Source organism: Rhodotorula toruloides (genome assembly GCF_000320785.1).
Source record: "Rhodotorula toruloides NP11 unplaced genomic scaffold Scaffold20, whole genome shotgun sequence".
In the NCBI taxonomy this organism is placed as follows: domain Eukaryota; kingdom Fungi; phylum Basidiomycota; class Microbotryomycetes; order Sporidiobolales; family Sporidiobolaceae; genus Rhodotorula; species Rhodotorula toruloides.
In genome coordinates, this window is record NW_015622980.1 from 9,885 (window position 1) to 30,177 (window position 20,293).

The window sequence follows — 20,293 nt, forward strand, 5'->3', positions numbered from 1 at the left end:
GTGAAGGCAAAGCCTGCTGGCGTACTGGGCGGCACTGTCAGCCTCCAATTATGTGTGCTGTGCCCTGCAGTACCATCTGTACAGATAGCAGCGCTGCTTGTGCTGCCCAGTTGCCCTATAGGGCAATGTTGACATTGATTGCTCGGACATTTGAGGATACAGCCGCCTCGCACAAACATATCCTCTCCAGGCAATTATACACACCTATACTGGCTTGCTGGGTCAATCATAGGGACCGGCAAGCCAGGAAAAGGTGGGAAAGGAGTCGTAATGTGCATGGTAGACTGGACTCCTCTTGTTTGGATCTTGCTTCTCAATGCTACACCCGCTCTTCACCTCAACTCTCTCGGTGTAACGCCAAGCCACTCCATTGCAAGGACCACTACACTACAAAGCTCAGTCTCCCAACCCCAACCCTCGACCTTACCTTCTCTCGCTCGAATCGTTCAGCTCGACTCTCTCCGCCTGCCAAACAGACACGGTCATTGCAGGATTGCAGCAGTGGAAATGATGAGACTGTTGTTGGGTGGTTGATCTAGCTCATAGAGACGTAGAGCTCACTCTCCTCACTCTCTCCCTCTTCTCTCCTCAGTGCTCTGCTCCACTGTCGCTCTTGCTTCTGGAACTAGACCCAAATCAGTATCAATGGGTCCCGTTACATCCCTCCGCCACCAACTCCGCCAGTCGCACGTACTCACATTGCGCTGAGGACGGTGCGCCTTGCACTCAGTACTGTATCCCTCAACTGCCAGAGCAAGCGCAGGAGGGTTTGCCTGTTGTAGCACACACCTCCACTCCTACATGTAGCTCTGTTCTACTGACTCTTGCAAGAGAGCCTCATTCCCTTTCTTGCAGAGGCAAGGCTCTGTGGCCTGTGCTTGACCCATTGAGTGTGGAAGGGCACCAGCAACCCCAAGGGTGTGCGTCAATTGCACAGGTGTGATTGTGAGCAGTGGAACCTGCAAAAGGTACAGCCAAGCTGTTGTTACAGAAGGCAAAAGGTAAGGCCCGTTGCCGGATTTGAACCGGCGGCCACCACAAGATCTTGACCTGCTAAGCAGGCTGGCTGAGAACGCCCGAATGTGGTATCATACCCCTAGACCAAACGGGCTGGTTGTGTGTGCTCGTCCTTGTTCTGCATCTATATCCAGCTATGCGCTATGAGAAGCTTCATGCGCTCCAAAACCTGCCTCCCGAGGAGACGCACGCCCGCTCGACTGCCCCTCTCGCCTCGAGCAACGAGGAGACGTCAATATAGGGAGCCCGAGCGGTCTGCGCAGTCACGACGCGCCCCTTTCAGCTCACCGCCTGGCTCAGGCGCATCTGTCTATCGCAACGGAGGCTTCCGCCCCGACGGAAAAGCTGGAGAATTGCATATTTGCACAACAGACAAGCAGAAGCTGGCACAGACCCGGAAACACCAGGAAGAACGGAAGATGTCTAGGCAAAGTGCATGCCATGCTTGTGGAAGCACGTCAGCAACCTGCGCGACGGACATCAACAGTCAGCAAGCGAGGCACAGACGGAGCGAAAGGAAGCGAGCGCACTTGAGGAAGTCGTCGACGTCCATCTTCGACGCCCGAGACTCGGCAAACCCGCTCTCCGTCAAGACCTGCTCGAGCAGCTTGCCGACATCGAAGTCGTCGGGAATCATCTGGGGACGCCGGAGGTCAGCTTTGTACACCAGAGCAAGGGAAAGTACGGCAGCGCACCTTCTCCTGCTGCGCGCACAGCGCCTTGTAGTTAGCCTCGAGCATCTGCTCTACTCCCTTGGCCTGGAAGTTCGCCCGAATGACCTTGTTCTTGCGAGAGAACGCGATGCGCGTCAAGCCGTCGAACTCGGCGAAAGCGACAGGAGGAGGCGGGTCGAGAGGGACGATGCGGACAACGGACGACTCGACAAGGGGTGGAGGACGGAAGTTGTTGCGGCCGACTTTCATGATGTGGTCGACCTTAGCGTACAGCTGGACGTTGACTGAGAGACGGTTCCAGAGCGAGTCGCCTGGTCGTGCGACGAGACGCATCGCAAACTCGCGCTGGAACATGAGGATGGCGACGCGGAAGATGGGCTGCTGGGAGAGCAGCTTGAAGACGATGGGCGAAGAGATCTGCGCGAGCGAGCCTGCGGTTAGCTTAAGCCGCCAGACCGCCTGCAACGACCAGCAATGCGAGGCTCCCCGTGCCCTGCCAATCGCCCAACCAACAACTCAAATGCGAGAACGCACCTGATAGGGCGTGTTGGAGATGCAGACGTCAAAGTACGGCAGGTCCGTCTTGACAAAGTCACCGACAATAATGTTGAGTTTCCGCTGCTCCGGCCTAGTCGACGAGTACGAGCTGTGTCAGCAGCCGAGAGTCGCCCGACTACCCGACTTGTGTGCACTCACTTTCCCTGTACACGCTTCGTAAGCTCCGCAGCCATGCGCGGATCCATCTCCACCGCCGTGCATTGCTTGCACTTTTCGAGGATGCGCACTGTCAGGTTGCCGGTACCGGGGCCGACCTCGAGGACGACATCGGATGGTCGCAAGTTCGCTTTGTCGACGATGCTGCAGGGACAGGACAGCCGGCATCAGCCGCAGCGCTCAGGAGAGTCGAATTCGAGCATAGGCGAGACGAACCCTTGCGCGACGCTGAGGATGGCCGACCGTCAGCGTGATCGTTCCAGAAGTGCTGCAGAGCTCTGATCAGACGCACAGCGGGTTCTTGAGGATGTGCTGGCCGAATTGAGCAGTGCTGAGCGACGAGGAAAAGGCGGTGCAGACGGGACCGTCAGCTCGAGTGCGGCACTGTCGAGGCGCGATACCAATGCCACGCACTTGAAAATGGGATTGAGAGCACCCTTGCCACCCGCCTGGCGGTCCTGCTTGGATGCAGCGGATGGCGCCGTCTGGTGCTGGCGGTTGAAGCGCTCGGATGTGGCTCGCGGCACTGTTCAAGCAACGCAGTGTCAGCGGGAACCGTACAGCAGCGGTGCAGAGTCTGCCACGCACTGTTTCAGCTGTCCGCGAGTCAAGACGTGCGTGAGCGAGCGAGCCGTTGTCGCAAGTCCCGCCCGCACCTCCAACACCGGCTCCACCTCTCGCTCTTTCTTCCACACACGGCAGCATGGCTTCGCGAGCTAGGATGGGCCCGCGAGCGCGTGGCGAGAACGCGTACGTCCCCTCCTCAAGCTCAACCGTCCTCGAGCGCGCCGGCCCTCGCTGCGTCGACCAACTCCCCGCTGACCGTTCTCGCCTCTACGACGACCGGCAGGGAATTGAGGGCCGATCTGAACAGTCAATACCGAGACACACGACGCGAAGCAACGAAGCGCGTCATCGCTTCGATGACTGTGGGCAAGGACGTCTCAGGTGCGCGCACCCACCCCACACGTCGTTTTGCGGGCTTTACAGAGCGCTGAGGATCCTATTGTCGCGCAGGACTCTTCCCCGACGTCCTGAAGAACATGCAGACCGACGACCTTGAGCAGAAGAAGCTCGTGTATCTGTACGTCGCCCATTCCTCCTCGCTGTCCTCCAGTCTAGCGGACTGACGTCCCGCTTCTTGGCCTACAGCTACCTTATGAACTTTGCGAAGACTGTGAGGAATTTTGTCGAGCCCGCTCGGAATGTTCAGCTGACAAGCGACGCCGTATACTTCCCACAGCAACCCGATCTCGTCATTCTCGCCGTCAACACCTTCGTCAAGGTATGCTCCCGGCCACCCAAGCGTCGCAGATGCACAACAGCTGATGAAAGTACTGTACAGGACACGGAAGACCCAAATCCCCTCATCCGCGCCCTCTCGATCCGTACCATGGGCATGTTGCGCTCGGAGAAGATCCTCGACTACATCGCCGACCCTCTGCGGAAGTGCCTGCGCGACGAGAACCCCTACGTGCGGAAGACGGCGGCGCTCGGCGTCATGAAGCTCTACGACATGAAGCCGAGTCTCGCGGTCGAGAACGGCTTCGTCTCGATGTTGCAGGAGATGGTCACGGACAGCAATCCGATGGTACGTCCACCACACAACCTCGAAAGCGACTCAAGCTGACGATTCTGATGTGAAGGTCGTGGCGAATGCTGTCGTCGCGCTCACCGAGATTCAGGAAGCCGCGGAGGATGAGCCCATCTTTGTGCTCGACTCTCAGACGCTCTCGCGTCTGCTCATTGCGCTCGGCGAATGCACGGAGTGGGGTCGGATAGCCATCATGGGGGCGGTTGCGCGGTATCAGGCCGAGGACGAGAAGGAGGCGGAGCACATCTGCGAGAGGGTCATCCCGCAGTTCCAGCACGCGAACGGCAGTGTCGTGCTGGCGGCGATCAAGGCGAGTCTGCACCGTTCACTGGAAACGCGACGCGGGCTGACATCCGCTTCCGAGCAGGTCATCATGATCCACATGGAGAACGTCCACCGGGAAGAGTTCGTCAAGAACATTTTGCGGAAGATGGCTCCTCCTCTCGGTGCGTCAGGCGGCCTTCACCTGCTCCCATGCTAGCGGCTGATCGCGCCGACCCCTCAGTCACGCTCGTCTCGTCGGCGCCGGAAGTGCAGTGGGTCGCGCTGCGCAACATCAACCTGATCCTGCAGAAGCGACCGGACGTGCTCTCGAACGAGATGCGCGTATTCTTCTGCAAGTACAACGACCCCCCCTACGTCAAGGTCGAGAAGCTCGAGATCATGATCAAGCTCGTGACGGAGAAGAACGTCGACACTTTCCTCAGCGAACTCAAGGAGTGCGTCGCCATCGCTTCCGTCCGCGTCCCCTGCAAGTGAACGAACTGACGACCTTGTACACGTCGGATAGGTACGCTTCCGAGGTCGACGTCGACTTCGTGCGCAAGGCGGTTCGGGCCATCGGGCAGTGCGCCGTCAAGATCGAGGGAGCGGCGGAGCGTTGCGTCAACGTCCTGCTCGACCTGATCTCGACCCGGATCAGTTACGTCGTGCAGGAATCGATCGTCGTCATCAAGGACATCTTCCGACGCTATCCTCAACGGTACGAGGGGATCATTCCGACCTTGTGCGCTTCGCTCGACGAGCTCGATGAGCCGGAGGCGAAGGCGTCCCTCATCTGGATCCTCGGCGAGTACGCGGACAAGATCGAGAACGCCGACGAGCTCATTGGCTCGTTCCTCGACACCTACGCCGACGAACCGGTCCAGGTCCAGCTCCAGACGCTCACGGCCGTCGTCAAGCTCTTCCTCCACCGACCTGAACAGGCGCAGGCGCTTGTACAGCGCGTCCTTGCCCTCGCGACGAAGACTGCCGACTCTGCCGACCTCCGCGACCGCGCCTACATTCAGTGGCGGTTGCTCAGCAGCGACACCGAGGTCGCCAAGGCCGTCATACTCGCCTCTCGACCACCTATCAGCTTGCCTACGACGTCCGTACCTCCCGCACTCCTCGACGAGCTCATCAGCGAGCTGGGCGCGCTGAGCGCCGCCTACCATAAGTGCGTCACTCCTGCGCAACTACTCTGTAGTCGGAGGCTCACCTCGTGCTCGACCGCAGGCCCGTGCAGGCCTTCGTCGCCGGCGGCAAACTTGGTGCCGACCAGATCTCGACGAGCGAGCGACCGCAGGGCAACCACATCCAGACCGCCCTGGCGACGGTTGCGGCGGGCCAGAAGGCTGAGAACGTGCGTCGAGTCTACGAGCGAGCTGGCTGCGCCTCTGACAGACAGACTGTCCGCAGCTCCTCGACTTTGACGACGACGAGCCCGCGGGCGACGCTTCCGCAGATCTCTTCGCGCCGCCTTCCGGCAACAATGCCTCGTCCAATCCGCTTGACGGTGCGCACACACGATTTTCTGATGACGACTCGAAGCTGATCGTTGGCGCCATCTTGCAGACCTGCTCGGTCTCTTTGGCGGTTCGACTGGCACCGCGCCCGCCGCCGCATCTTCCTCCTTCTCCTTCGACGCGCCCGCCGCCGCACCCGCACCCGCACCCTTTGCATCTGCACCGGCGCCACCAACGACTAACGGCGGCACACCTGCGCCGAAGAACGACCTCGACGACCTGCTTTTCTAGCCGCGCGATTCCTGTAACATCGTTTTTCGCAGATCTCGCTTGTCGAGCCGTGCGAGAGATGCGAGTTCAGCGGACGCGTGCTTTGCAACAGTGTCGATCAAGACGCAGACTACTCGTGACAGCCTACTCGGAGGATTCGTCGTCCGTCTCGTTCGGACGCGGTCCCTGCGGCAGAGTCTTCGGCAGCTTGTTTTTCGGAACGTGGACTGTCCAAGCGCAGAGAGTTAGCACGCCGTTCGTCAGCCAGACAAGCTCGAGACAGGAACTTGCCAACGCTCATCCACTCTGGAGGGGTACCGCCCGCCCGCAGAATCTTGACCTTCATGTTGACCGCCTTGTCCTTGAGAGCGACGTTGTTCCTGTGTCGGAACGTGCGCGTCGACGTGCCATTCGGTCCATGCAGCTCCATCATCGTCGCCCAGTGCGAACCGTACGACTGAAGCAACTTCTCCAGCAACCGCTCCTCCTTGGTCGTCCACGGGATCCTGCCTCCCGGCTCGTTTCGCCCAAAGGCGTACATATTGCCAGACTGACTCGGCTTAGGCGGTGGCTGAGGCGAGGACGACAAGCGTTGATGCCGACCCGACGTCTTCTGCTTGCGAGCAGCTGGCGCGTCGTCATCGGAGAAGACCTCCTCCGAGCGTCGGCGTTTGTGACCGCTGGGCCCGTCGTCTTGTCGCGCTTGCAGCCGCTGATGACGAGCTCGCCGCCGTTCCCGGACATCCTCATCGGTAGAGTCGGAGTCGGACGATCCGTCTTCCCGCCGTGCGGCTTGCGCGGCTCGCCTGGAAGTCGGCGCAGCGCGACCGGCCGCCTTGAAGATAGCAACGCGAGCCTGGGCGGACGGTTCCTCGGCGTCGTACGTTGCACGCTGTTTGCCCTTGGCCCGACTGCGATCTGCTCGGGGCGAAACTTCGCGATCGGTAGCTGACCGCCGGCCTGTCGCATCGTCAACTCCGATGAAAGCGTCCCGCTCGCCGCGACCGTCGACGCTGTATGCGCCGGCGAAGTCAAGGCCTCCTTCGCCTCCCTCCAGCCCAGCGTCCTCGCCGCCGAATTCGCTGCCTCCACCGCCGAACTCGTTCTCGAAAAAGTCGTTCTCGGGGAAGAAGGCCGAGGGACCCGCGACAGATTGCTGCTGTGTCGAAAGGTCGTCCGTCTGTTCGAGCGAGGGCGACTGCTGCACGTCTCGCTCGGGCGAGGCAAGATCCTGCTGAGCCGAGCGAGCGCCTTCTGGCGACAACGGAGATGGGACTGCCTTCCCCTTGCCCTTCGAGCTAGCTGACTTCGACTTCGACTTCTTGGGCGGCGGCGGAGCAGGTGAGGCGGACTGCGACTGAGAGTCAAAGGCGATCTTCTCGGCGTCCGCTTGTCGTTCAAGCAATGATCGTTGCCTGGCGTGAACCAGACATCAGCATGCGAAGTCGACATTGAGGGAATGCCGTCCGAACTCACGCCCGAGGCTCGTTCGTCCTCACGAGAACGTTGCCGGCACCGAATCGCAGGCGACTGGGCTCAGCGGCGGGTTGGAGCAGCCGCGGGCGCTCCTTTGCCGGACGTGGAGTCGGCGATGCTTGTTGCTGCTCGGCGAGGATGGACGATGCCGGCGTAGCGGGCCGAGGTGTCGCGGCAGCAGGACCGACTTCCTGATCAAGCACGAGGAATTCGTCGATGAGCGATTCGCTGAGGCTGCGTCGAAAGCGTCTGTCAGCAACTCGGAAGCAGGCGGTCAAGAGAGACGAGAACCCACTCTTGGCCGTTCGTCTGCGTGTCGAGCATGGCGGCGAGTTCGTCCGCGCGATCAGACACCTCCGTACTGCGAAGAACGGCATGAGCGCTGCGGCTGCGTTGCAGGAAAGACGGGACTCACACGAAAGTCGCAACCGTCTCTCCCTCGACCATCGTCTGTTTCGGACCTTGCAGATCCGGATCCGTCGCACCAGGCAGGGTCATGAGGTCGACAAGCGAGTCGGCGCGGTCGGCGAGTTGCGCACTGTGAGTGGTCTTCTCAGTTAAAGGAACGGTGATGTGAATGCGGAAAGCGCTCGCACCTGACGGCCGCAGCGACAGACTCCGCGACATCTCGCACAGCACCGACGCCGAGCTGTTGCGCCACTCGAGCACTCTCGTCTTGAGACGAAGCCTCGAGGAAAAGCGGGTCTTGGTCTTGCTCATCGAAGTCTTCGTCGTCCTGCTCGAGTTCGGCGGCGTCCTGCGGGTGCGAAAGAGTGAGCTCCTTCGGGGTACAGCAGTGAGACCGATACGAACCTGCTGATCTCCATCAGCCGAAGCGGAAGCGCTTGCGAGCTGGTCCTCCTCGCCATCCTCATCCTCTGAAGCGGTATCGTACGCCTGCTCCGGCTCCTCGCTCTCGGTCTCGTCCACCCGCTCATCGTCCGGAGTGCCTTCAGCCTGAGCCGAACTGTTCGCCAGTCCGCCGCGATTCTCGTCGTCTAACCCAGCTCCGCCGGTCTCGTCCGCAGACAGCATGTCCTCCTCGACGTGTCCGCCTTCGCTCGTCGCTCCACCACTGCCGAGACTCCGTTCCGCCACACCACTAAGCCCACTCCTCCCGAGCATCTCCTCAACCCAGTCTCGCGCATGGCGGGCAGTCTCTTCCCACCTATACAACGTCCTGAGCGCCGCCCAATCGCTTCCGGTGTCGAGGATGAGCTGAACACGCTTCGATTGCGCCGCCTGAAATTTGATGGTTGCGGCGCGGTCGGTCATGGCGATGGAGCTGGAGGGCGGGAGGTGTGAAGCGAGCGGCGATGAGAAGAACGGTTTCGGGTCGATCGGGGTGCGCGAGAGCGACGCTGTGGCAATGAAGGTCTGCAGAGTCGCGATATTGGCTCAACTTACGACCAAGCACAGCCTGAAAGAAGCCAAACGAACCTGCGTCTTGAGGTCGATCAGCAGCTCCAACGCCTTGTCGTCCACCGGTTCCTCCAACGGCTTGACATGCCGCAGCAGCGCCTCCGTCGCCTGCTTGAGACTAGTAGTTCCCGCACGGTTAGCGACTCCCGTCGCAGGGTCCGGTCGCGACGAGAGAACGAGGTGGAGGAAGGTCGTGAAGTTCGATAGCCGAGCGAGCGAGTTGAGCGGCGAAGTGCTGTCGACGACTTCGTTGGGGAATGCGCTGGCGAGGGCCGAGGTGTCGAGGAAGACGCTTGACGAGAGATGCGCCTTCTTCATGGCTGCAAGGAACGAGTGTTAGCATTTCCCCGGCATTCAAAGGTCCTGGACGGTACCAGACGCACCTTCGAAGGCTTCATACAGCCGCTCATCATCCTCGCCCATCGTCCAGTCGCCGTTATCCTCACCCACTCCGTCCCTCCCAACCATCAACAACCTCTCGAGCGCATCAACCGCCGACTCCTGCACCAACCCTCTCCTCGCCTCCAACTGCCTCCTCGCCTCGTCCGCTCCACCATGCGTCAGACTCGCCCTCCACCCCGACGCTCCTCCTCTCGCCAACCTCGCCTGCGCCCGAATAGTCGCCGGAGTCCTGACGAGCTGCGCATTCCGCGTCACGGCCGAGGTCGTAGCAGGCGTCAACGGTGCGCGGCGGGACGAATGCGCAAGCTGGGCGGCGGGAGTTGCGAGTGTTGACAGACGCTCGGAGGGGTTGTTGTTGTTGTGCTGAACGGAATGAGGGGCGGAGACTGCTGCGAGGGACGCGCGGGGTGTCCGTCCAACTGAACGAGGGGATGTGTTTGCGCTCGTAAACATGCGTGGCGCGGTGGGCTGGGGGCGGGGAGCGGTCGCTGGAAGAGGGCGGACTGATGAGGATGTTACGCGCTTCGTGGGCGAGAGGCCGGACATGGGTGCAAGTGCAGGGCGCGTCTGAGCTGTTTCTGATGGTCTGCGAGCTGTCTGGTAGGCTGGGAGCGGGATGATGTGAATAGTCGGAGGGAGATGTCAACTTGCGAAGTTGAGAGATGGTCGACGAGCGACTTCCGCTGCTTTCTCCCTCTCCAGGCGCTGCGAATGCCTCTTTAGAAGCGAAGGCCGGATCCTGCGGGTTGCAGCCAGAGAGAGCGCTAATAGAGAAGGGGAACATAGAACGATAGGTAGGTAGGGGTATTGTAACAAGGAGGGCGTGGCAGGTCTCCGTTCCGCCCGCCCGTCGACCTCCACAGGACGTCAGCAAGGCGGACTATAGGTCAGGAGGATACGGGGAATAGGCGGGCGGCGGGGAGAGGGGACGGAAGGGGGAGGAGCGACTCGGCACCAGCCGGAACGCTGTAAAGAGATGGCACAGAAAGGGAGCCGGAGAAAGGGGAGAAGGATACAAAGGGTTCGCGCGTCTAGGCGAACCTGTTTCTAAGGATACTGGACCGGGCGAAAGAATCTGAAAGGCGGAAGGAGGGGGTTAATCGCACGCCGGCGATGTGTAGGGTTCATGCCGCTCAGGCGACGACGACCATGCCCGCAGCGACGGCAAGGAGACCTGCCGCAGCCGACATGGCGGTCCGTCCGGCGCCAGAAGTCTTGCTGGGAGTCGCAGACGCCGCCGAGCCCGAGATGCTGCCGCTGGCTGCCGCGACGCGAGCAGACGAGGCGATAGATCCCGTGGCGACGAGCGAGGGGACGGTGGCGGTAGAAGCGGGCTTCGAGGACGGGTTGTAGGTAACGAGGGACGAGGGGATCGAGGTGACGGAGACAGTGCTGGCGGCGCGCGACATGGCCTTGGTCGAGGCGCCGACCTCGACGGTGCCGGTGACGGTAGCGAGACCTTCTTGCGTGCAGAGGTCGACGTACGAGTTGTAGGAGGAGACGACATTGGTGGCATTTGAGTCGGACTTCGTGGTCGTCGAGATGCAGGACGAGCAGGAGCGGAGGTCGCCGAGGGTGACGGACGAGCAGGCGCAGGCGGCAATGGTTGCCTGGGTCGTCATGTTCGAGCAGCTCTGGGGACGGAACGAGGCGAGAGTGAGCCTTCATGCCGCCGGAGAGTCCGAGGAATGCGAACGCAAACGGTCAAGTCCTGCAAGCTAGCGCCGCAGGTGGACTGGCACTGGGTCGTGACCATGCCAAAGATCTCGCTCAGGTAGGATGACGACGAGGTGGGCGACGTTCCGGCACGCTTGGCGAGCGAGCGGACGGCGTGAGCGACGAGGACGTCGTTACCCGGGCGGGCGGCGGTGAAGCCTGCAGAACACGGCGAGTGTCAGTCCAACTGTTCTAGCGCATGGCTGTGCGCGCCTCGCAGCGAGAAGCGGAGGCGGTTTGTGTACGCGCGACGGCGTGTGCGTTCGTGAAGCGCGGGGGAGATGACGAACCTGCGAAGGCGGTGAAGGAGGCAGCAGCGAGTGCGAGTGCGTGCATAGCGAGTGTGTGTGTGTGTCTGGTGAACGAGCGTGGGATGGAGCGAGGACGAGGGGGATGAAGGTGAGCGCAGGCCAGGTGCATGAATGCTTTTCGGGGGATCGCTCGGAAGGGCAGGTGGCTCTCCTTCGAGCGGAACTTGCCCAACGCAGAAGGAACACTCGAAAACAAACAAGTCGCCCGACCGCCGCCAAGACCTCGTCGTCTTGCTCTCCCTCCCTCTCGACTGTTGGAAGCTGCGTGCTCCTAGCTGGCAGCACAGGGACGAAACCCTCGACTGCTACACCGCTCGACTCGCCGTGTCGCTCGCCCGACCCGGTTTATCGCCCCTCTTCGACCCTGCTCACTATGTCCCACTGAGGCTCACTCGCTCATCGAGACGGAGGAGACGACTCGCTCGAGGCAGCGCACGCACTTGATGCTGCTGCTACACAAGGACTGAGGCTACGTATAGCTCCCACCTCGCGTACTGCCTCGCGCCTCTGCCGACGCGACCTGGTGACGACCGTCCGCCTCTCACCTCTGCCTCTCCACTCTGCCTACTTTCGATACGCTGTACCGCTCAAGACGCACGCCCACACGCTTGCCATGCCACCGCACGACTAGCCCTACCTCGTTCATTGGTGTCGGGGCGATGGAAGGAGCCATGGCCTGCCTCTTTTTCACCCAAGGCTCGCTGCAGCGTCTCGGTCTACGACGTCGAGAAGGACAACGTCGACAAGGAGAGGAGGGGATCTTCATATTGTCGTTGCTGCATGGGAAAGTAGCGGACTCAGTGTTGGAGAAGCTGGGGGAGTCCGGCTCGCTCACCTTCGACCGTTCGCAGCTCCCTACCGAGTCGGAGCGTCGACAGCAGTTGACGTCTTGATGGAGACGGTCGTCCAGATCTGTGCGTCTGCCTCGCCTCTCGCCAACCCAGTCTGAGCTAACGCACGTACGGTCGCAGGGCGCGGAGGCTGCATCATCACATCTCTCCACATCGTCCGTCTCTTCCAAGACGCCAACCGCCTCCAGCCAACCTCAGCAACATTCTCCTCGACAATAAGGAGGCGGAAGAACTCGCCGGGACGTTCGACGCGCTCAAGGAGGTCGTCGCTTTCTCCATCGAGATGGACGCAGTCGCTTCCGCCTTTTCCGCAAGTAGCGAGTATGTCAAGATGGAGGGCACTGAGTTGTTGGCCACCTGTGCGTCGCTCTCCCTTGCTGTACGTCGGAGTCTACGGAAGCTGACGCCGGTCCGGTTCTCGCTCCCAGACTTCGAAGAGGCGGAACTGGACCTGTTCGGCACGCACAACTACGACGTCTGCCACGAGCACAAGCTCGAGCCGAAGAAGAGGCTGCATCACAAGGAGTGGAAGCCCGCATGAGCGGAAAGCGTGGGTCGAGGAGGAGGAACAGCGGTGGTCGTCTCGGTGTCTCGTGCTGGATTTCCTGTTGCCCAGCTGTCAATATCACTACATTATCAGCCCGCTATCACTGCCTGCCGACTGCCCGGAGCGACTTGCAGAAGCCGACTCTTCACATCTTCGTCTCCTTCCCCTGACCAAAACCACCTCTCGTGACCACACCTCTGGCGACCGCTGCCACCACCATGAACCGCCTCCAAGCACCCTGTACCTGCCTGCGAGCAGCCCTCACGCCGCGCGCCGCCCTCGCTCGTCCCGCTGCCGCCTCCATCGCAAACCCCTGGATCTCTCGGCGAGCGCTCCACGCACAGGCGTCTGTGCCGCACGAAAGGCGCGTGCCGGAACCGAGGGGTGCGTCTACGTCTTTCTGTGCTGGGTGAACGTCGGCAGAAGTTGTGGACGTCTCTGGTGGATCTCCTCGTCGAGCGCTGGCTGTCCTCGCAGGCACCCCTCCTCGCAGCTCTCAGGGATGCTGACAGATTGTCTTACGGCTCACAGGCGACTTCAAGGACCCGGTCAGCCTCCTCGCCGTCTCGAAGCGCGGGTTGGAGGAGTTCGCGGAGAAGGTTGGCAGCTGGGAGGACCTGTTCACCAAGTCGGGCGCGGAGTTGCGGGAAGCGGGCATGACTATCAAGCAGTCCAAGTACTGCCTGTGGCTGCTGGAGAAGTACAGGTATGCAGCGTGGTCGTGCGGATCCTCCTTCTCATGGGGATGCTGACTTTCGTCTCTCATGCGTCTCGCGCAGGCAAGGATTCAACCCGGCCGTCGTTGCCATTCCTCCGAAGCCCAAGAAGAAGTTCCGCGGATGGGGACCGAAGATTCAGCATGGCGTGCGGGTGAAGCGGTAGATTATCGGAGGGGGCAATTCTTGCATGGCCTTGCATTCGCACTTCCGTCTGGCGCTTCGACCATGCTGCTGTCCGCTGCAGGATCCGCGCTCGTATGCTCTGGCTTGCGCTGCAGAGAAATGAATCCAGGGAAGGACAGGCGGGGCGCAGCAAAGTCGCGTCGCCGCCGCGACCTGCTCTTCGCCTCCTCACTGCTCGCAACATCGCTCGTGCTGGCTTCTTTGACTTGCTAGAAGCCGAAGATTCTCTCTACTACGGTTCGGCGGAGCCTGCGGGCTGCAGACTCGCTAGATGACCTCCCATCTCCGCCAGCGGTCCCGAGGCGGGAACGACGAAGAAACGCTGGCGAAGTGGACGGCGCCGCTGGCTCGATGGCAGGGCAGGGCGCAGAAGGGGGCGGGAGGCGTCGAGTATGTCCCGCTAGCGGCGAAAGAGGACGAGGACGGCTTGGTGAGTCTCCACCTCTTGATTCTTCAGTTCGTCGAGCGTACCGCTAACCGGCGTATCCCTGCAGCCCGAAGACGCATCACCGTCTGAAACAAACGACCTGCTTCCGACTTCACCAGTGCGCTTGTTCCTGCCCTTTCGCCGAGTTGCCGCTCACCCTCTCGACTTCCCCCAGTCCCCGTCCCTCTCGCGCCCGACTCGCATGGCCCTCCTTGCCGCTCTCCTCGTCGCAATCACCGCCGCGATCGCCATCTACCACGCTCCTCGCGAGCCTTTCCGACAATTCTACCGACTTCGACATCCAAATCCTCCTCCAACCCGTGTAGGTTCTCGCCATTTCGGCCCCTTTTACCACGGCAAAGGGTGCAACTCGACGCAACTGGTCGCATCGCTCGCAAGGTCTCGTATTAGGCCGGACGGAGCTTCTCGAACGGTCTACGCTCATCCCGAAGGCTTGGACCCGAACGACATCCACCTCGACACCTTCGACTTCTCCTTCGACCGTACGCGGGCTTTCCATAGTGGACGAGATGGTGTTGCTGATCATCGAGCGCAACGCAGTCGATGGATGCCCGCCGCCTCACACCTTCTCTCCTCGCGAGACTTGCGACCTCGTCTCGGCTTTTGGCGGGATCTACAATCGCGGCGACTCTCGTGCGCCTTCCACCTCACGCGTCTCTGTTTGGTCAGCTGACACAGCGATACTTGCAGTCATGCGGCAGTTCGCACAAGGCCTCTTCATGCTCCTCGCGAACAGCCTTGATCTCGTCTACGCGCACAAAGACGGATGCCAAGGAACCCGCATATTCACGAACGGCACCTTCTGCAAGGACCACTCGATTCTCACGTCGCTCGACTTCGCGCACGTTTGCCCGGAACAACCGTTTGTTATGTACGACCTGGTGTGCGTCCGCCCACCGTCCAGAATGGCCATTTTCTGCTCGCCTGACTAATGACGATGACCCCGACAGCTGGCGCTTCACGCACGAGCGACGCGACGGCGAGAACGAGCCCGACTATGCGACCCCTCTTCTCGACAGCTGGCATCGCTTCATCGACCAACTCCCTCCCGATCGTCGACGCTATTCTCCCATCTTCGTCGAGGCGACTGGCATCCACTACCAATGGGACTTTAACGCGACGCTCGCTGTCCACATCTCCCCCTTCATCCGCAACACTTCCGCTCTGATCCCTCGACCCATTCCCTTCTTCTCCGGCTACCCAGCCGTGCCGCCCAACAAGCCAGTGCAGTGGCTCGGCATACAAGGGCCAGAGGTCACGCAGAAGTACAATCGGGAGATGCTTGCGGCGCTCGAGGAGGTCAGTCCCGAGGGGAGTATCGATGGCGGCTGGACGATGTTGCAGTGGTACAACGTCACGGACGGAGCTGTGAGCTACGACGGGACGCACTACGATTACCAGGTGCGTTGAAGCGTCGGTAGAATTCCCGGCTGAGGCGGCGCTGACTCTCCTCTCTCGCCAGGTTGCGCTCGAGCGGGCGCAGATCTTCCTGAACGTCCTCGATGCGATATGGGGCGAGGTTGTCGAGAGCGGCGGACTTGTTGTTGTAGACTAGACTCGCATGCATTGCGTTGCAGCAGCAGAGTTTCGGAGAATGCGCAGAGTTACAAGCACGAGTACAGCGGTCAACAAGCTACAACGGAGCCGAGCCTCCTTCCGCCCATGCTAGGACCCTCCTGTCATCGCCGCCCAAACTTGACGCCCGCCGCCGCAAAGTCTTGCTTGAACGCGCACTCGACCTGCCATCCTGTCTTGCCGCCTTCGCGAGGCGGGATCGGGCAGTGGTTCGCGCAAGTGTAGACAAGGATCGAGTCGAAGTCGAATGAGTCGTCGTCGAGGGAGGTGAGGAGGGTAGACAAGATCTGCGGATGAGAAAGGTCAGCTCGACCCGTCGGCAGAAGGCGCGGCGCGTAGACAAACCTGGAACTCGACCTTGCGCTCGCCGCGGCACAGCTCGCAGGTCGGGACCTGCTCTGGTCGGATCTTGTTTTCGCTCGCCCACAGAGGCTGCGGGTCTTCGATGCCGGGCAAACGGTAGAAGCTGCGAGGCGGAACGGTTGAGCTTTTTCGCGAGTGAGCAGCGCACTTTTGCACGTACCGCAAGACCTGCTTCGGCTCGCGCTCTATCCGTTCCTGGAAGTGCAGGAAGGCGGAGTCGACGCCGGTCTTGGTGTCTGTCGCCGCCGCATCCTCCGTTCCCTCCTCTGCTTCGGCTGCAGGTGCGTTTTCCGCTGTCGAGAGCAGGCTGTGAGCGTGAGAAACAGATCGACCGAGATGAAGGGGCGTACAAGGCAGATAGGACTCCTCGTAAGGTTCGGGCTCGGCGGCGATGTCGAACTCTGGCCAAGGCTTTGCCGAAGACGGGGGCGCGGTCGCAAGTGCAGTCGCGGCGTCGAGCGCATCCTCTGCAGGTGAGAGAGACGTCAGCTGAAGCGTTCAAGGGATCGAGAGGATTATGCGAGTTCACCAAGTCTTGCACGCTCCTTCAGCGTCTCCTCCGTGTGCGGGAAGAACGCGTTGGGACTCTCCATCTGTGTCCTCCAGACACGGACCGCTTGAGAGGCGTTCTTGGCGAGGCATCCGGTCGTGCGGCAAGCATAGACATAGAGGGAGCGAGCGGCAGCGTGAGGGCGGGTGTCATCCGGCGAATTGACCTGTTCGCGAGATTGCGTCAGTACAATCGGGGGGTGAGACTGCTGCGCAACGCTGACGCACCTGGAGGAGCATCGACATCGTCTTGCCGCACGCCCCGCACTCAACATCTTCGGGTGTGAGAGGGGATCGCGGGTCGAGCCACCTCGGCACTCCTCCGATCTTGCCGACCGCATAGTCGATGTCCCAGTCCTCCTTCTTCTCCGGCATCGGCTGCAGGAGTCCCAGCTCGACTTCGTCCTCGTCAATCTCATCGTCGTAATCGCTCTCTTCGTCTTCGTCCACTTCGTCGAGCTCGACGCTGTCCTCCTGACCGTCATCATCTTCGATCGTTGCGCCGCCTCGCAAATGCATCGCCGGGACCTCGCCGACCTGCTGTGACTCCTCGAGCGACATGGGCGTGTCGACCTCGCTCGCAGCCTTCTCGTCAATCATGACATCGTCAGGCGGCGGGCTGTCGAGCGAGATGTCCTTGACGGTATCGGTGTCGTCGTCTGCCGTCTCGCCGAGCGGGATCTGGATCGCTTCGGGCTCGAGGGACGAAAGAGGCGGGAGGTTCCAAGAGGCGACGACGTCGGCGTGCGACTCGGGCAACGTCGAGGCGAACTCGATGTTGTCGCGAGTAGCGGCATTCTGCGAGCGCGGCGGGATCGTGAGCTGAACAGTCTGACAAGCGAAAGCGCGCGAGAACTGACCTTGAGATGCGGAGGGACCTCGACTTCCGCCTCTGCTTCTTCGACCTTCGAGTAGAAGAAGAACGTCGAGCCGGCATCCATCATCAGGCCGCTCGGATCGCCCAGCGCCTCCTCAAGCGAAACCTCCTCCTTGTCGAGGTCACCCGTCCGCCACCACTTTCCCTCGTCGTCACAAACAACTGACCACGCTGTTCCTCGTCCATTTAGACCGTTGCGGACGACGAACGAGGTAAGACGGTAGGGGCCGATCTTGTGCATGTCGGGAGATTCGAAAGCTGAGGCGATCCGCAGGCTGACGTCGGCAATCTGCGTGTCGAAGGCTGCCACCGTATGCGCAGCATCAGTTCGACGGCGTCAAACAGTTTTGTGAAGCGAGCAGACGCACCATCGACAGCTTGCTTCAGTTCCTCCTCGACCTTCTCCCAATCCTCCCGCATCCGCTTCTGCCGCTCCTCCCGCTCGACATTCCCCGCTTCCGCCTTCGCACTCCTGCAGTACTCCACCGTTGTTCGAACAAGCTCCTGGAAGTCCTTCCCGTCCTCCGTAACGACAACGGCCTTCCTCTGCTTCTTGACCTCATCCAGCTCAGCATCCAGCTTCGCGATCTCCTTTCTCGTCTCATGTATCCGCACGCGGTTCTTGACCCAGTACCGATCGAGCCATACGTCTTCCTTTCCAGTCGGAGTAGGGCGGAAGACCCGTTTTTGCAAGCCGTTATTGCCGGAACCGAAGGAGTCGAGCGAGGTGACGTTCGTGATGCGGTCGATGTGGAAGAATAGAACGGTGGGGACTTGGGTGAGGAGGTGGAGCAAGGTGTCGCTGCCGTTCGACGTGATGAGCTGTTTGTCGAGGAGTCGGAAGAGGTCTTCGGGAGGGTCGGCGGAAGGATTTAGGGGGAGCGAGAGGCGCTGGTCGGCGAAAAGGAAATCAGCCTCAATGGGGATAAGAGGAGAAGTGCGGCGGCTCCTACAGGATTCGAGAGCACATCGTCGTCGTTCGGAGGCAAAGGCGCGCCGAGATGCTCGTTCGCCGTGACGACGCGGCCGCGGAAGATGAAGCGGCTGCATGGGGCGACGCGTCAAGCTGGACCTGAGGGCTATAGAATGCGGGCCAGACGCACCTCGTGGCCTGCTGCTCATACTGCTCCGCCTCTTCTGGTGATACGCCCTGCGACAGACGGTACTGCGCCTCCTCGCCCGCCGCAAGCCGCAAGTCGTCGACAATCGTCGAATGCACCTCTGCGATCGAGACAAAGTCAGATCCGCCAATCATCTAGGGTAGCAAACGCAAGGCGCACCCAAGACCTTGTACACCCATGCTCCGCCCGGTTGCTTGAAATCGCTTTCGCGTAAGCCGAAAGCTCGCACGACTTCGGTGATGTGGAGGAAGGAGCGCTTCGTCTCAGTCATGAGCGCGAAGAGTCGTTGCAAGGCGACGAGACCTGCGTGAAAGGAATCCGGAGATCAGCCAATGTTTAGACATTCGGGGTAGGTGCTGAAGACACTTACGCGTGAAGCGATTCTCCTGCTCTCCATCAACAGGAATCGGCATCCCCAAACTCGAGATCCCGGCGTCCCCCTTCCAGTAGTCCTTAAAGTCCGCCACTGCGAGGCCTTCGTGCTGTCGATTCTCGGGCAGGCGGTAGGAGAGGATGGCGTTGCGAAACGAGGGAACGGCGTAGAGGGCTTGGAGGAATGCGGCGAGGCCGGACATGAAGGCTGAGGTCGCTCGAAGTACGGGTGGACTGCGAGCGCAAGCAAAGCACTGTTGGAGCGGACAAGATGGCGGCGTTCGAAGGAGGTGTCGCACCTGTTCCCATCGCGAATCCGGTCCTCAGGCTTGATCTTCTCGACCTCGCTGACAGCCTGCTCGTCTGTACTTCCCAACGACGCCATGCTCAAACTGATCGCCTTGCTGAGTTCGGCATCCTGATCGTCTGCGGCCGTTTGCGACGCCTTGATCGCCTTGCCTAGGTCGGCCTCGCCGCTGGTAGGAGGGTTCGAAGGACCGAGAGTCGGCGAAGGGTGAGGAGCGGGAAGGAGGCGAGGCAGGGCAAAGGTGGGAGGAGGTTCATCGTCGTTCGTCAAGTCGATCAGGTTCTTCTGTTCGACAGCGGGTGCAGCTGCTGGATGTGCGGCAAAGAAGGAAGAGGCAGTCAGCTTGGCGCCCAAATCGCCGACAAGGTTGAGCGTCTCGCAACGCACGTCCGAAAGGAGGTAGCTCCGGTCCAGGATATGGTGGTGGCTGACCGAGTGTCGAGGGGTGCGGGAGCTCCTCGTCGGTCGAGATGAGGGGAGGGGGAGCGTCGTCGTCCGTCGCAGCCGGTCCTTCGACCGCGCCATCGTAGATCCAGTTCGCAGCAGCCGTGACATTCCCACCGAAGCGCTGCAGCAGCCGCACAAGCGTGTTAGCTTGCGCGAGGATTGTTCAGGCGGGATGACCATGGCGCACCAGGACCGCTTTCCGTGCGTCCGTCTCCGCGCAGCCGAACTCGAGCAGCGTCTGAAAGGCAGTCTGCTGCTCCGCGTTGAGCCCTGCCATGGCCAGCGGGTGGGTGAGCCGAAGGGAACGACCTCAAGCTGATGAGCTCTCGAGGCGAGCAGGAGAACCGCGGACTTCCGACCCATTTTCGCCAGTTTCGACGTGCGTTGCTCCTTCAGTCAGATGCACCTCCAGAAGTCACTAATACTCAAGGCTATCTCGCGGAGGCAGCAAGCCTGTGAAGGGTCTCATCCGCTCAGTACCTCGGAGAGCGGCTTCGACGGGACAGGCGACTTCGAAGGACTCTGCAAGGCCCTCTAGAGCTCTACCAGCAAGCGCAGTAGCCTTCTGAAGCCCTGGAAGTTGCTGGACAACGGTGCTCGCTTGAGAAGGT

At 61.1% G+C, this 20,293-nt stretch overlaps 8 protein-coding genes across 8 annotated transcripts; 4 read left to right on the plus strand and 4 right to left on the minus strand.

The window, feature by feature from the left end:
* Window positions 1-1,440: 1,440 nt before the first annotated feature.
* Window positions 1,441-2,994, minus strand: RHTO_03304 (18S rRNA (adenine1779-N6/adenine1780-N6)-dimethyltransferase; the record flags this gene model as incomplete). Its single annotated transcript, XM_016416975.1, has 9 exons — window positions 1,441-1,483; window positions 1,548-1,654; window positions 1,713-2,108; window positions 2,226-2,319; window positions 2,388-2,549; window positions 2,622-2,633; window positions 2,698-2,736; window positions 2,820-2,931; window position 2,994. Coding segments are annotated over 9 exons (966 nt in total).
* A 114-nt stretch (window positions 2,995-3,108) lies between these two features.
* Window positions 3,109-6,017, plus strand: RHTO_03305 (clathrin binding protein; the record flags this gene model as incomplete). The annotated part of the gene is made up of 13 exons (XM_016416976.1): window positions 3,109-3,155; window positions 3,256-3,353; window positions 3,423-3,489; window positions 3,558-3,582; window positions 3,649-3,690; window positions 3,751-3,996; window positions 4,052-4,291; window positions 4,367-4,445; window positions 4,505-4,718; window positions 4,790-5,437; window positions 5,497-5,623; window positions 5,680-5,776; window positions 5,836-6,017. The coding sequence occupies 13 exons, from the start codon at window positions 3,109-3,111 to the stop codon at window positions 6,015-6,017; spliced, it is 2,112 nt and encodes a 703-aa protein (XP_016271505.1).
* A 123-nt stretch (window positions 6,018-6,140) lies between these two features.
* Window positions 6,141-9,842, minus strand: RHTO_03306 (MYB DNA binding protein; the record flags this gene model as incomplete). Its single annotated transcript, XM_016416977.1, has 9 exons — window positions 6,141-6,223; window positions 6,288-7,411; window positions 7,473-7,706; window positions 7,768-7,833; window positions 7,888-8,010; window positions 8,069-8,229; window positions 8,286-8,849; window positions 8,913-9,214; window positions 9,278-9,842. The coding sequence occupies 9 exons, from the start codon at window positions 9,840-9,842 to the stop codon at window positions 6,141-6,143; spliced, it is 3,222 nt and encodes a 1,073-aa protein (XP_016271506.1).
* Window positions 9,843-10,429: 587 nt separating this feature from the next.
* RHTO_03307 (uncharacterized protein) lies at window positions 10,430-11,348 on the minus strand (the record flags this gene model as incomplete). Its single annotated transcript, XM_016416978.1, has 3 exons — window positions 10,430-10,930; window positions 10,993-11,171; window positions 11,303-11,348. The coding sequence occupies 3 exons, from the start codon at window positions 11,346-11,348 to the stop codon at window positions 10,430-10,432; spliced, it is 726 nt and encodes a 241-aa protein (XP_016271507.1).
* Window positions 11,349-11,994: 646 nt separating this feature from the next.
* Window positions 11,995-12,715, plus strand: RHTO_03308 (phosphogluconate dehydrogenase (decarboxylating); the record flags this gene model as incomplete). Its single annotated transcript, XM_016416979.1, has 4 exons — window positions 11,995-12,037; window positions 12,175-12,237; window positions 12,363-12,533; window positions 12,603-12,715. The coding sequence occupies 4 exons, from the start codon at window positions 11,995-11,997 to the stop codon at window positions 12,713-12,715; spliced, it is 390 nt and encodes a 129-aa protein (XP_016271508.1).
* Window positions 12,716-12,939: 224 nt separating this feature from the next.
* RHTO_03309 (vacuolar fusion protein Mon1) lies at window positions 12,940-13,603 on the plus strand (the record flags this gene model as incomplete). Its single annotated transcript, XM_016416980.1, has 3 exons — window positions 12,940-13,105; window positions 13,253-13,427; window positions 13,501-13,603. 3 exons carry the CDS (start codon window positions 12,940-12,942, stop codon window positions 13,601-13,603), a joined length of 444 nt encoding a protein of 147 aa, XP_016271509.1.
* A 291-nt stretch (window positions 13,604-13,894) lies between these two features.
* RHTO_03310 (uncharacterized protein) lies at window positions 13,895-15,626 on the plus strand (the record flags this gene model as incomplete). Its single annotated transcript, XM_016416981.1, has 7 exons — window positions 13,895-14,053; window positions 14,118-14,168; window positions 14,226-14,553; window positions 14,612-14,704; window positions 14,762-14,954; window positions 15,022-15,472; window positions 15,534-15,626. 7 exons carry the CDS (start codon window positions 13,895-13,897, stop codon window positions 15,624-15,626), a joined length of 1,368 nt encoding a protein of 455 aa, XP_016271510.1.
* Window positions 15,627-15,750: 124 nt separating this feature from the next.
* Window positions 15,751-19,959, minus strand: RHTO_03311 (programmed cell death protein 2; the record flags this gene model as incomplete). The annotated part of the gene is made up of 15 exons (XM_016416982.1): window positions 15,751-15,933; window positions 15,992-16,112; window positions 16,170-16,302; window positions 16,360-16,476; window positions 16,539-16,725; window positions 16,787-17,356; window positions 17,419-17,738; window positions 17,804-18,326; window positions 18,389-18,479; window positions 18,539-18,656; window positions 18,716-18,859; window positions 18,927-19,162; window positions 19,228-19,540; window positions 19,623-19,803; window positions 19,870-19,959. The coding sequence occupies 15 exons, from the start codon at window positions 19,957-19,959 to the stop codon at window positions 15,751-15,753; spliced, it is 3,327 nt and encodes a 1,108-aa protein (XP_016271511.1).
* Window positions 19,960-20,293: the final 334 nt, after the last annotated feature.